Source organism: Argopecten irradians, chromosome 3, assembly GCF_041381155.1.
Source record: "Argopecten irradians isolate NY chromosome 3, Ai_NY, whole genome shotgun sequence".
Taxonomy (NCBI): Eukaryota; Metazoa; Mollusca; class Bivalvia; order Pectinida; family Pectinidae; genus Argopecten; species Argopecten irradians.
The window spans coordinates 26,401,801-26,416,656 of NC_091136.1; the positions used below are offsets into that span (position 1 = coordinate 26,401,801).

General features: G+C 34.0%; 1 protein-coding gene across 3 annotated transcripts in view; it reads right to left on the bottom strand.

Annotated features, from left to right (window-relative positions):
- LOC138318011 (DNA annealing helicase and endonuclease ZRANB3-like) overlaps positions 1-14,566 on the bottom strand; it is a 33,202-nt gene extending 18,636 nt beyond the window's left edge. Inside the window, exons 1-12 of one of the 3 annotated variants that reach the window (XM_069260026.1) lie at positions 14,416-14,566; positions 10,989-11,007; positions 10,414-10,592; positions 8,273-8,507; positions 7,724-7,842; positions 5,149-5,293; positions 4,520-4,672; positions 4,063-4,230; positions 3,842-3,913; positions 3,173-3,352; positions 2,388-2,537; positions 350-1,994 (exon numbers count right to left, since the gene is read on the bottom strand). In XM_069260026.1, the coding sequence (XP_069116127.1) occupies positions 350-1,994; positions 2,388-2,537; positions 3,173-3,352; positions 3,842-3,913; positions 4,063-4,230; positions 4,520-4,672; positions 5,149-5,293; positions 7,724-7,842; positions 8,273-8,507; positions 10,414-10,592; positions 10,989-11,007; positions 14,416-14,540 (3,190 nt within the window). In that variant the 5' untranslated portion in view covers positions 14,541-14,566. Of the gene's footprint in view, positions 1-349; positions 1,995-2,387; positions 2,538-3,172; positions 3,353-3,841; positions 3,914-4,062; positions 4,231-4,519; positions 4,673-5,148; positions 5,294-7,723; positions 7,843-8,272; positions 8,508-10,413; positions 10,593-10,988; positions 11,008-14,415 lie in introns of those variants that run through there. The other 2 variants (XM_069260027.1, XM_069260028.1) reach the window with 2 other exon arrangements.
- Between the last annotated feature and the right edge of the window lie 290 nt (positions 14,567-14,856).

Genomic DNA, 14,856 nt, shown 5'->3' on the forward strand with positions numbered 1-14,856 from the left:
ATTACTTGCGAAATATTTGAAATTTAATCACATGCAAAATAAATTATAGTATATCCATGAATAATCTTCGTGGTAAAGCCTAAAGCAAAAATCTCACTGCTTAAAACACATCTCTTCACACCTTGGCTAACATATCACATATAATATATCATCACTAATCAGCAACATTAGCCTTTATAACTCTGACCTTGTGAGTTGTACTGTGACCTCTCACCTTGTGAGTTGTACTGTGAACTCTCACCTTGTGAGTTGTACCGTCACCTCTCACCTTGTGAGTTGTACTGTGACCTCTCACCTTGTGAGTTGTACCGTGACCTCTCACCTTGTGAGTTATACTGTGACCTCTCACCTTGTGAGTTGTACTGTGTCATCACTTCTTCCTCCCAGTCATCCTCAAATATATCATCCATCACACCTTCTATCCCTTCTTCTTTTTCTATCATCCTCTTGTCTTCCTCACTGTCTTTTTCACTGAATCTGGAATTTGTGGCTTCACCTTGGTTATTGTCACCTTCGGTCATCTCTGTCTGAGGTTTAGTTTCAGAGTCAAGTTCCGATTCAAACTGAAGGTCAAACTGAGATCCAATGTCAAGGTCACTGTCATCAAAATCACAGATAGTTTTCTCCAAATCCTTCTCTGCATAAGAGTCAGAATCTGTGGAAAAAGAAGAAATATCATCCATATTGTTTGTAACATCTGAAAATAAGGACTCACTGCCATCCTTACTAGTCACTTCCAAGCTTAAGGATGTGTCCCCATTCTCCTCCAACTCCTCAAAGGTAGTACTCTCCCTTTTGTGCACTGTCAAGGTTACTGGAATGGTAGCAGAGGATAGACTAGATTTACCACATTTATTGTTTCCAACAGATTTTCCACATTGAGATTGGATATGTTGGCTTGTACTATTAGAACTTTCCTTGTCCTCTGTATACAGCTGACCCTTCAGTGGACTGCTCATACTACTCGCTTCTGTCATCATTTTCATGTTTTGTGATCTACAAGAATCAACATTTTCACTTGACTTCATATTTTGCTCCTGTGAACTACAAGAGCTTTGAAACATGTTAAAGTTTGTCTGGGATGAGAGTCCAACTATTGTATCCTTTCTTACCCTACTCTGACAATTTGTCACTGAAGGTTTTGCCTTGTTACACATTTCACAGTATGGTAGATCAACATGATTTAAGAACGTACACACTGAACAGCTCCACATGACATCGTTATCTTCGTGTGATGCGCTAATAAGGTCAGTGTCTGTCTGACACAGACTCAACTTTCTTCGTAATTTGATATATGGTTTACTCTTCTCCATCTTTGTCTTTTTAGACGTTGAAGCAGCTCTTCTTTCAACTATAGTTTTCCTTGTTGTATTAAGTGTTTTTCCAGGAGTAGCAACAAAATCATCATCCTCATCCATGAAATCTAGACAAACATTTGCTAGCTTCTGTGATTTTGCATTTGTAAGAGATTTTCCACGTTTCTGAGAAGATTTTGATGGGGTTTTACCGTCAGTGACATCTTCCTTTATGGTGTTAGTTTTCAAAAAAGAAGTTTTATGTTTTCCTGGACGATGATTGAGACTGATATCACCTAAACAATCATCAGAAAGATCTTCATCATTTGACGAATTGTCTACAAACGATTCGTCATCTATTTCAACAAAATTCTTCCGTTTTTCACAACGTTTACCAGGATGATTAAGACTGATATCATTTAAACAGCCACCAGAAATGTTGTCATCCTCGTCTAACAAATCATCTACCTCTACCTCTACTTGGTCCTCCTTGGCCATAGATTCCTCATCCTCTATCACAGAAAGCTCGTCCACGGACTCATCGCTGTTCATCACAGATATATCATCCTCTATCAGATCTATGACATCACACTTTACACCATTGTCTGTCTTCAAGCGCTTGTGTTTCCTATCCTGACCTGTGACTTTTCTTTTCTTGCTAGATGTCATGAAATCTAAAATGGACATTTGGTCTTTACGCTGAAACAATTAACAAGAACATGTGAATTGAATTTATAAACTATATAATACATAAAAGTTGAAAATTGAAATGCTTTGGCAAAAAAAAAAAGAAGATTTTTACAAATTGAAAATTAATGTTACGGTTAAAAGATTATGAATGTATGTTGTCTATCAAACACATTTACCAAAGTCAAGAAGAAAACATCAATAATTTAAAATCTTAAAAAGTTACAAAATAATTTAAACTTGCCATAGAAACAATCTTTGACTATCAAACTCAAAGATTGAAACCAACTCTTGAAATTCGAGAAAGATGTCTTCACTATTTTCTGAGAAATAGTGGACCACAGGCATAGGCAATTTGAATAGCCCACCAGCTGATGTTGGGGACTAAAAAATCAGACTGCTGACCTGTTGAGATACAAACATGCCCGACAGGTCTACATCCTTGTTAGGGACAACAGCTTCAGCATTGGATAACACCTCAATCTGGTAACGGTTTCCTTTGTCAGCATTTAATTCCTGTCTCTTACCGTTCAGTGTTGTGGTTGTCACAATCGTCTGAAAAAATCAAATTATGTTTCAGTATTGGATGTTTAGTGAAAGTCATGTGTAATATATGAAATTGTTCTATTTTATGATAAAGATAATATCTTGGTTATCCTGTTGTATTGTACAATTTCTATTCAAATGTTACCAGCATTTGAATAAGAAGAGATCGAATGTGTCTTCTTAGTTGAATGAGTTACTTCTCTACATGCATTCATAGGCAAGTATGATACCACATTATTGATTATTCTTAATGCTGGTTTTGTGGTATTGCTTTTCTGTGGAACTTCAATGTGGTATTGGAAATCTGTGTGAAATAATATGCCACTAACAATAAATATACATGTTGTCATGTTGTATGATGGACTCTCACATTTATATGAAGATTCTGAATTTCAATTCATCAAAAATTTCAATATCAAATTTTATTTGTAAATTATGAGACTTGAATTATAAAAATAATCATAAATGCAGTGTGACTTAACATTTTCATGAACACAGGTATGTGTCAAAGATTCTATTAACCACAAAAAGCATTTACAAGTCAAAGAACTTTGAATCTTTCTTTATTTTTGTGACATCATAATCGTTTCATAAATCATGACATCTGAATTGTATAAAATGACAGAATGGATCAACATGATTACCTTCCTACAAACAGCTGACCACACCCACTCGTCCATTGTTTCCTTGGCAACCAAATAGTGTATGGATACACAGAATTTCTGACCAATACGATGAGCTCGATCCTCACATTGAATCATGAGGCCAGGCGTCCAGTACATCTCCGCGAACACTACAAGGGAAGCCGCAGTAAACGTCAGTCCCTGAAGATATATCAAATAGTAAAGGAGACATGGTTTAAATGGGTGAAAAAACAGTACTGACCATTGTATATGTTTAATTCAATATAGCTTATAATGTTAAAAATAAGGTCAGACAAAAGGAAATCTAGCACATTTACATAATGCCCCTGTCTCAATATTTCTACAATCAAAGGCAAAAATTGCATCAATTTTCTCCCTGTAGCCATATTTATATTCTTTTTAAATTTAGTTTCCTTTTTTAATCATATTCATAAATTGCATCAAAAAGTAAAAAATGTAAATTTCAACAAGATTATCCTGTTTCAATGAATATGGATAGGACATGGAGGAATAGGAGAAACACATGACAATATCTCATCTCCTGAGGCAGCATAAAAATAGAGGTCAGTCAGTCCACAGAGTGAACACAACGTTATGACAGTTAGTCATGGAAAAATGATAATAGTCCCTTAAAGGATCATTAGACATTAGAAGCAAAATTATTCATACCACTCCTGCAGCCAGTATACTCAGTATGGCAACCTTAACATCAGGATCAGACTGAAACTGTTGAACATATGCCTGAAATAAAAAACAAATAAAAATCTTCACTTTGTGGTAAATGACTGCTCATTGTTTTATAGGGTAAAATCTTGCTCTTTATGTATCGTTTAGGTGGATGACCTTGACCTTGACTTATCTACTTGTCAGAATTAACAATCTTAACTTACCTGTCTGTCAGAAGTGGGTGTCTCCCCGTCTATTCTAATGAACTTGACATTCTTGTTGTAAAGAGACTGTTGTAACCCGTTCATCATGCTGTGGTGATAAGCAAACACTAGGAACTTCAGGTTTTCATTCTCACACAGCATCTCAATGTACTCACGAGCTGGTCCAATCTGCCATCATTAAAGTTATTCTATAACAGTCCTTAAAATATCAACTTACTGTAAAGTATTTATTATGGTGCAAAATTTATTTTGAATATGTTAGCGCAATGATGAGTTTGTGCATTCACAATATAGCAAAGACTTGCTCTATTAAAGAAAATGCAATTAAACTGCAACTCAGCTATTTTTTCTCTTTCCCACTCTGTCACCCTTCCCTTTGCCTCCCAGTTTTTTTCGCTGTTCCCTTTGCCTCCCAAATATTTCGCCCTTCCCTTTACCTCCCAAGTTCAGCTCTTACCTTTGCCTCCCCACTCAGTCTGTACAATCTCTGTATCAGAGCATTTGTAGAGTGGTCTTCCCTTCTTTCCTGCTGCATGATATCCATCATATCAATTTTGTTTTTGCCTTTGTTCAATAGTGGTTTTAGCTCCTCAAACGTTTTCTTTATTTCCTGTGTCAAAAGAACATAATACAAGTTAGAACATAGTTACAAACAGGCAAAACAAATAACAGATATGCAATTCAAAAACACATGTCATGACTTTTATTGGGCATAGCTAAATATATATGTCTACACTATAGTAAAAAATATCAACTTAAAATGTATTTAATGTGAAATACATGTATACTGTTAACTTAATTTCACTTATTTTGTAAGCAAGTTAATTAAGTCATGGAATTAAATAGACGCAAAGTCAACGAATAAGTTTGTTTACAGAATTTGTACACATTTTTACCATGTAAAAGCATAATACCTAGGCTATGCAACTGACAATAGCCAAGTATTGCCAATTGTTGATAAGTGATGAGACACAAATGAAACATCAAATCTAATGACTGCATACCTATGTCTGATTTTCAGGTAAAAAGTCTAGGCTTAAACACATTGAAAACATACAATATGTAATATTGCATGCACTTACTTACAGTTTTAATCTCTGAATCTTTCAGCTGAAACAGCACACGTTGTCTCTGTTTAGGAGGTAGCTGGGTGAGGACGTCATTTTTTAATCGTCGGATCATCAACATGTTGGAAAGACGCTTGGCCAGATCTTCCAAGTTACTGGCTCCACTATGGAAACAATGGTTACCATGGTTAATCATAATAATTTACCTCACAGAAACAATGGTTACCATGGTAAATCACAAGCCTTTATCTGGTCCATATATATACCTCACAGAAACTCTGGTTACCATGGTAAATCAACAGTCTTTATCTGGTCCAGACTTCACAGAAACAATGGTTACCATGGTTAATCATCAGTCTTTATTTGGTCCAGACCCCACAGAAACAATGGTTACCATGGTAAATCAAAAGCCTTTATCTGGTCCATATATATACCTCACATAAACTATGGTTACCATGGTTAATCATCAGTCTTTATCTGGTCCAGACCCCACAGAAGCAATGGTTACCATGGTAAATCACAAGCCTTTATCTGGTCCATACAGACCTTACAGAAACAATGGTTACCATGATTAATCATGAGCCTTTAGCTGGTCCATACAGACCTTACAGAAACAATGGTTACCATGATTAATCATGAGCCTTTAGCTGGTCCATACAGACCTTACAGAAACAGTGGTTACCATGGTTAATCATAAGCCTTTAGCTGGTCCATACAGACCTTACAGAAACAATGGTTACCATGGTTAATCATAAGCCTTTAGCTGGTCCATACAGACCTTACAGAAACAATGGTTACCATGGTTAATCATAAGCCTTTAGCTGGTCCATACAGACCTTACAGAAACAATGGTTACCATGGTTAATCATAAGCCTTTAGCTGGTCCATACAGACCTTACAGAAACAATGGTTACCATAGTTAATCATAAGCCTTTATCTGGTCCATATAGACCTCAATTCACGTAGACCTTGCAGAAACAGACAAAATATAAGGCCTTTTTACCTCTAATTGTTCAAATCTTATAAATTGTTCACCTAAACTCAACAGTTTGAGCGCAACAGTATGGCGACTAATAAAAACAATAACAGATACATACATCCCTGATACACAATCGATACGCTGACAAAAGTATACACTTTCATACTTGCAAATTCTGATTTCAAAATAGTTTCTTATTGTTTCAGAGGTTACAGACATTTATATTTACAATTATTACAGTTTTAAAAATATACTAAATATATTTGTGTAGATTTAGTGTTGAATCTAGCTTGCGAAGCGGTGCCGGGCCGTCACACGTACCCGCTATTGTTCACGCGTAGAAATCCATGTTGTGAAAAAGTTATGAATAGATAATTGATTTCAATGTATCATATTTCTGTTATACACCTGTTCATAACACTATTTAATATAAATATAACGAAATGTGAACCACCTGGCCAGACCACGGCCGCTCATGCATGGCTTCTCTGGTAGATCACCTCGGGCAACAGCCGATAGTTGGGAAATTAATGATATTTATATGTAATTACCAACACATATCTCAATAAGTACTTGTAAAATATATATATTTCGTTATTTCCCATGTATGTATTATTTTAAATGAATAGTATAAACCACCGTTACACATAAATGAAGATATACATGTATGTGTACGTAGACGTACAGTATGGCTGCCGATATCTCGAAAAATAAAATAGTGAAATCGTTCAATTTCATGAGTTAATTTTTTATCACTTTTATTCCATGTGCCGTTATGTGAAGTCCAAAATTGAGGTGATATTACTTTTAAATAATTTGAATACATGTTAGATAGACTACATTTAGATTTATGAATATAGCTACAATGTATAATAGATCGTAATTACTAAAAATGCCAACCAGGACACATTGTGCACGGCTTCGAGAATTCTAAAATACTCGAAGTTTTGTTTAAAAATATGATAAAAAGTAACTATAAAATGACTCATTTGAATGTTATAAACTAAATTCCAAAATTTCTGACGAAAATGTTAACCAGAATACATAATTTTGTGACTATGAAAAATGACGAAATTCGGGATCTCGGCAGTACTGTACGTAATGGCTGCCGTGCGTTTGGGGTATCTACGAAGGCAAATTTTAATTTGGTCATAATCACACATCGAAAGGTGTTTAACCAAGTAAGACTTAGAAAACAGTAATTGCTTATTAAAATATCAGTATAATATTTGGGGAAACTTGGAATTTAATTTGTAGTTTCTGCCAATTTTGTAACTTCTGTCAATGTTTATACGTAGGTCTAATGGCGACCGTGTTTTTTTCTCGTGGCAGTAGAAAATGGAGTATAAACGGAGTAAAATATATAAATACCAGATGTTTATATCTAAATATTATTGTTAAATATATTTATTTACCCTTTTTAAAATTAAAATAATGCAATAGTTCTTGGATTGTCGTACTATTTATTACAATAAAATGTAAACAAACATCGCAAGCGGCTGCAGTTTTCCCTCTATGTTTATGTGTAGATATACAGAGTTGTACCTTTGAGCGCACGGATGTACTTTGTGTGACGTCATCGCCATCTTTTCTGAAATCTCCTATTATAACTTACTCCACACAACGTCGTCTGACCCGCCCAAACATTTCGGTTTTCGCATCACAATATTTTGCCGTGTAGTTCCACCATGTGCCAAACTTTCCTGGGCAAATGGCATCAATTTGAGGGAATAGCTGGAAAAGGTATATAATAACCATTTACAGATGTGTCGATGATACTATGAAGTATTTTATCTTGTGACAGATTATTGCAAATTGTCGATATTTGACAATAGACATGGAAAACAATCTATAAGGTCTAGTACTGTAACCAGGCAGTTGTAATTGTTACAATCCATGGTTGCTGTGCTGCCAAGACAACACAGGACTATTGATTACTAACATATGATAATTAGTCAATTTTGCAGGCGGTTTTTTTATTAGATATTATTCCAACAAGAATGGTTAAAAATTCCATATATGACACATGAAAACAAATTTCATCAGATATATTCATATGTCTAGATCACAGAGTTTTAATTACTTGGTGATTAAAACTTAGGTTTGCCCTGGTGTGTAGCTCTTGTCTAAATCAAATCATTTTCCATCGCATGTTATGGTTTACCTCAACAGGTTTAGCTAGGGAAGGAGTTCCAGACAACAGGATTCGTCGCTCAGCTGCCTTAACCAATGGAACTATAGCCTTACAGGATGCTGTTTTAGTGTTGCGTATCGAGTGAGATTCATCAACAATCACAACCTGGAACTTCTGATTTGTCAGAGCTTCATGTAGCACTTTACTGGTTGACTTACACAACAACCCAAACGTAGTAATGGAGATCTTGGCTTCTGCAAATCCACTACAATGAAAAGTTTAAGTTCACAGTTTGCTGATTTTAGTTTGACTGAAAACGTTTTAAAGGGACATGAACCTTAAATAATCTGTACTGTATGCTTAGATATGGTTTTCAGATGTTTATTGAATATTTTATTACAATGATTGGTTATTTAAAACGACAGGAAAACGTGGGGAATACCTACCTCAAAAATGATATAAATAGACCGTCATATTCTATATTTGGAACACAAAACGAAAGCTGGCGGAAAGCGAGGTTATACTGAACAAAAAACTTGCTGACATGACAAGGAATATTAGTTTTCCACATTTTAAGATTATTATCTAATTTACAAATGGTTGAAAAATTAAGTTTAAGCCATATGTTATAAAATTATTTGTATTTATAGCGTAAGAACGATAAGTCAAAAGTCAAATGAAACTTTTCATTCGACAGGGCACCGCGAAGGGAGGACTTATTGAACATATGTACATCACGCAAATATAAAGTGGGGGGTTGCTCCCGTCTCTTGCATTTCAGCGATCCATTTATATTTACCTACTTTCACAATCGCGCACGTTACTGACTCTTGACGTACACTGTTTTCTATCAGAATTCGTTTGTGTTCGCTTCACCCACGTTTTTGACCCACCATTTTGTTTACATATGTGCAGTGCATTGTGAGAGGTCACTAAAGTTCAACACTACTATATTGTCGTTACAAAATTTCGACCGGGCCGGTTCAAAATACAGAAAGATGGAATTTCCATTATAATTATTTAATTTGACACATTTGCACAATAACTGATATATATTACTTAGTAAGGTATCTGACACGTTGTAATGGTTTACATGGTTTATTTAGGTTCATGTCCCTTTAAGAATATATTTAAGTGATAAAAAGTGATGAACATGTTTAACACCAAAACAGATAAAAGTGATGTTAGATGTACCGGTATGGGTAACAGAACCACAACTATTATCACCATATATATCTTTCATTAAATTCCGTATTTGGTATTTTTCATTTCAACAGTCAAATTTTATTGCCATGATGTTGCAGTCAAAAGGATAGTATAACAGGCATAGCCTTAAGCCTATATAAATTCTTTCCTTCTGCAGATATTAGGTTACAATATTTGGTATCTTCTCTGGTGAAAGGATTATAAAAATCAGATACAAGAACGGTAAGCTTTCAGTGAATAATTGTCCAAGATCTTCAATTTTTCTTAGTTATCGCTATACTACAAAGAGGTACAACTGAATCGTTTAATTTCATTTCTAAGGAGTATTTGGAGCCCAAGATCTTCAATTTTTCTTAGTTACCGCTATACTACAAAGAGGTACAACTGAATTGTTTAATTTCATTTCTAAGGAGTATTTGGAGCCCAAGATCTTCAATTTTTCTTAGTTACCGCAATACTACAAAGAGGTACAACTGAATCTTTTAATTTCATTTCTAAGGAGTATTTGGAGACCACGCAAAACTTTTTGAATAATGATGTTTTTTTGTGTTTTTTTTTTTAATCCAAAAATAAAACTGAATGATATACTTGCGTATGATATATGAATGCACACTCTATTCACAAAGATTTGGTAGTTAAATAAAACATCAGTATCGGTTTGTGACATTCTGTTAAACTAATTACAATGATAAACCAATTATAGGCCACTAGCCAGTTTTTGGTATGCTCATGTTTGACCAGCTGCCCATGGATACACATTAAAGTTCAGAATGGATATAAGTGATTTCTTCATTATCTCTCCTTTTGTCAAGATGCTGTGTTCACATAGAATTATATCTACCTGACTGAATTCTGTGCTCATCGTTACCCACATTAGCATTGTTACCTAACTGAATCCTGTGTTCACCCATCTATTTTACCTGTAACATTGTTGTTACCTGTACAGGTCTGAATGCTGCGCTCACCTAGCATCGTTACCTGTCTGAATGAGGTAAATATCCTCAGGCTGTACATCTGGAAGCCATTTTTCAATCTCCTCCACCCATACAAACTTCAGGGATGATGGTACAATTATCAACAACGGCCATTCTTTTTTGTAGTAATATGCCACTGAAATAGCCTGGAGGGTTTTGCCAAGTCCCATCTATAAAATAAAACAATTACTTACATATAAATTTTCATCATTACTGAATTTGGACAACACAAACTATAAATAATAAACATGGTACACTTTCATCGTTTTATTGATAAGCTTAATTTTATCAATTGTGTATTTTGCTGAGAAAGGGAGATAATATAAGAGGTGAGATAACAAACTTTACTGCTATGTGCATCAGATTAGATGTAGAACATGACGATTTGTATGGACTCTTCTTAAATACCTTATACGGTATATGGTGTCGTATATGAAAATGAATTGACAAACATTAACTTTTTGTATAAGAATAAGTGTTTTTGATTCAGATGCTAAACCAAATATTAAATGTTAAAAGGATCTTTTTTATATGTTATTGATTTATATATACATGTACACAATTACCTCATCTGCGATCAAGCATCTGAAATGTAAAATATATTATTTTAATAAAACTGAATATAGAATCTCATGATCAGATTCAGGTCAGTGCACCGACTGCATGATTATTGTCATTCTCGGCCCCCATCGGCTGTCAAGCTATCGCTATACCAACAGACAGAGTGAAAGGAAGGGAAGAAACTCTGATGGATGAGAATTGATTATTGTATATGGCCAGTTTTGGTCACCATATGCGTAATTATCATTTATTCTATTTTCATGATCAATTACATCAGTCTAGAATAAGACAAATGAAATATTGAATATATACCAGTACAGTACACATACCAACAACATATATCCCTTTTCTTATATAAGTACCTGGTATAAACATCAGTTTCTATACAAACATGTACATAATTTCAATATTAACAATATTGAACGCCATGTATTAATAAATCAGGTTGGCTGGTACCCCCACCATATTAGAGAATTACGTTGTGTAAAAAACCGTAAACGACGAGCAATTTACAACTGATTTATTACACTTTTAATAACGCTTTAAAGTTCTTTTGCTATGTAAAGCCTATATTAAATTCTTTCCTTCTGCAGATATTAAGGTTACAATATTTTGGTATCTTCTCTGGTGAAAGGATTATAAAAATCAGGATACAAGAACTGTACAGCTTTCAGTGAATAATTGTCCCAAGATCTTCAATTTTTCTTAGTTTTTTTTAAATCGCTATACTAAACAAAGAGGTACAACTGATCGTTTAATTTCATTTCTAAGGAGTTTATTTGGAGCCCAAGATCTTCAATTTTTCTTAGTTACCGCTATACCTACAAAGAGGTAACAACTGAAATTGTTTTAATTTCATTTCTAAGGATATTTGGAGCCCCAAGATCTTCAATTTTTCTTAGTTTACCGCAGCAATACTACAAAGAGGTACAACTGAATCGTTTAATTTTATTTCTAAGGAGTATTTGGAGACCACGCAAAACTTTTTGAATAATGATGTTTTTTTGTGATTTTTATTTTTAATATCCAAAAATAAAACTGAATGAGATACTTGCGTAAGATATATGAATTCACACTCTAATTCACAAAGAAAATTGTATTTTAAATAAAACATTCAGTATCGTTATTAGACATTCAGTTAAACAAAATACAAAGATAAACCAAATTATATGCCAGCGATCCCGATATATGGTATTCACATTGTTTATGACCATCTTTGCCATTTGAAACAAACAATAGACGTTCAGAATGGAATAGAAAGTAGCTTTCTACAATGAACACAGATTCCATATATGGTACAAGGATGCATTTGTTCACATATCATTAAATCTTACCTTACTGAATTCTGTGCTCATCGGTACCCCACATTGGCATTGATACCATAACTGAATCCAGTGTTCACTCCCGATCAATAATAACCTGTAAACAATGTTGGATAAGACGCTGTACATGTCTTAAAGCAGTCGCACCACACCAAGGCATCGTTTACATGGTCTGAATGAGGTAAATATCCTCCGTCATGTACAACAGGAAGCCTTTTATCAAACTCCTCCACCCATTGACAAACTTGCAGTGATGATGGTACAATTAACAACAACGGTCAACAACGGCCAAACTTTATTTGTAGTATTATTCCGACTCGAAATAGCCAGGAGGGTTATGCCAAGATCGCCATCAATATAAATAAAACAAATTAACTCTACATATACTTATTACATCGACTACATGAATTTTGTACAACCAAAAGAACAAGAAAAAGATAAACTATGGTAACACTTTCAGCTTCATCGTTTATTATTGTATAAGCTTAAATTTTAAAATCAATTGTGTATTTTGCTTGAGAAAAGGGAGATAATATAATAGGATGGAGATAACAAACAATAGCTGCTAATGTGTCAACAGATATATATGTAGAAAACAAGACGAATTGTATGGACACTCCCCTTAAATACCATATAACTTAAAAGGATATAAAAAAAGAAAATCTAATAGACGAAACATTAAACTTAATAGTATAAGAATAAGTTTTTTTTGGTTCAGAAGCTTAAACCAAATAATAAAAGTAAAAAGGAAAATTTTTTAATATGTAATTGATTTATAAATACATGTTACAACAGATTACCTCATCTGGCGATCAAAGCATCTGAAATTTAAAATATATTAATGTGTAAAAATAAAAACTAATATATAAAGCTCATAATCAGATTCAGGTCAGTGCACCGACTGCATGATTATTGTCATTCTCGGCCCCCATCGGCTGTCAAGCTATCGCTATACCAACAGACAGAGTGAAAGGAAGGGAAGAAACTCTGATGGATGAGAATTGATTATTGTATATGGCCAGTTTTGGTCACCATATGCGTAATTATCATTTATTCTATTTTCATGATCAATTACATCAGTCTAGAATAAGACAAATGAAATATTGAATATATAGTACACATACCAACAACATATATCCCTTTTCTTAGGTTTATAAGTGAGAAGGATTCGTGTACTCTATAAACACATTTCTAAAAAATCGATAATTTCAATATAACAATATTGAACCATTATTAAAAACAGGTTTTTTCTCAACAATTATACTTTACGTTGTGTAAAGTCAAACGAAACGACATTGTAATGATTTATTAACTTTCATAACGCTTTATATTCAGGTTGCTAAAGTACTGAATTTAGAGGATATTTTCGTACCGGTTAAAAAGATCGACACATGAAATGACGTACCCGCTTCAGAATTTAAGACGGGGAAATTTCGTACCGCAAAACCGCAAGCTACATCAAATTGTGCTGTGACACGGAGTTACTCAAAGGAAAATCAGGACGATTTCTTTTGCCAACGTCAATTTCTTTGCACAAACACAAAAGCGCAGTCTGCCTTGGTACTTCCCCATAAAACAGTGTGACTTATCCTTCTCATATACGTACTTAGTGTGCGCAATTTTCTTATATAAGTACCTGGTATAAACATCAGTTTCTATACAAACATGTACATAATTTCAATATTAACAATATTGAACGCCATGTATTAATAAATCAGGTTGGCTGGTACCCCCACCATATTAGAGAATTACGTTGTGTAAAAAACCGTAAACGACGAGCAATTTACAACTGATTTATTACACTTTTAATAACGCTTTAAAGTTCTTTTGCTATGTAGGCTATACATTTACCAGGAGTATCGATGTAGAATATAACTATTTCCACTACAATATATTCTTACTCACATTTACAGATCTTATTAAGCAATATCTAAGTCAGACGCAAGTACTATAAAGTTAAATAGCGATTTCTAGATAGTTTGTTCCAGATTTGGACCGTTTTAGCAAAAATTATCAAATTATGTCGTTTATGAGTGTCATACAAGGATACTGTTTCTTTCGTTTCGTCAATCGAATAGATCTATGATCATATTCGTGTTACATTAATCACCTTCCATTTTTACGGACTGCAAAGCAAATCCCTTCTTTTTGGAAATCCATCAAACAATTCATCAGTTTCGATGGAAGTGATGACAAAACTTTTTCATCATGACTGTTCCGTCGCTTCCCCGCCATTTTTTCATGTTAAAGCACCGAAGCTACCTCCATACACAAGAAACCTACAAATCCAGGGAGGTAATTCCATGACTTATGTGTGTCCAATTTATCAAAAACTTTTTTTAGCAACAAGAAAACAAAAACCTCATTTATGTAAATGAAAATAGAAAGATATTTTCATTTCATTTTTTAAAGTTTATATTTAAGAAAAAAAATCGATATAAAACAAAATTAAATGAATAAATAAAATACAAAGAAAACCATTGCTTATACTCATATATATATATCAAAATGCTATTTCCAAGTTCATCGGAAATATGTGACATCTGAGAAT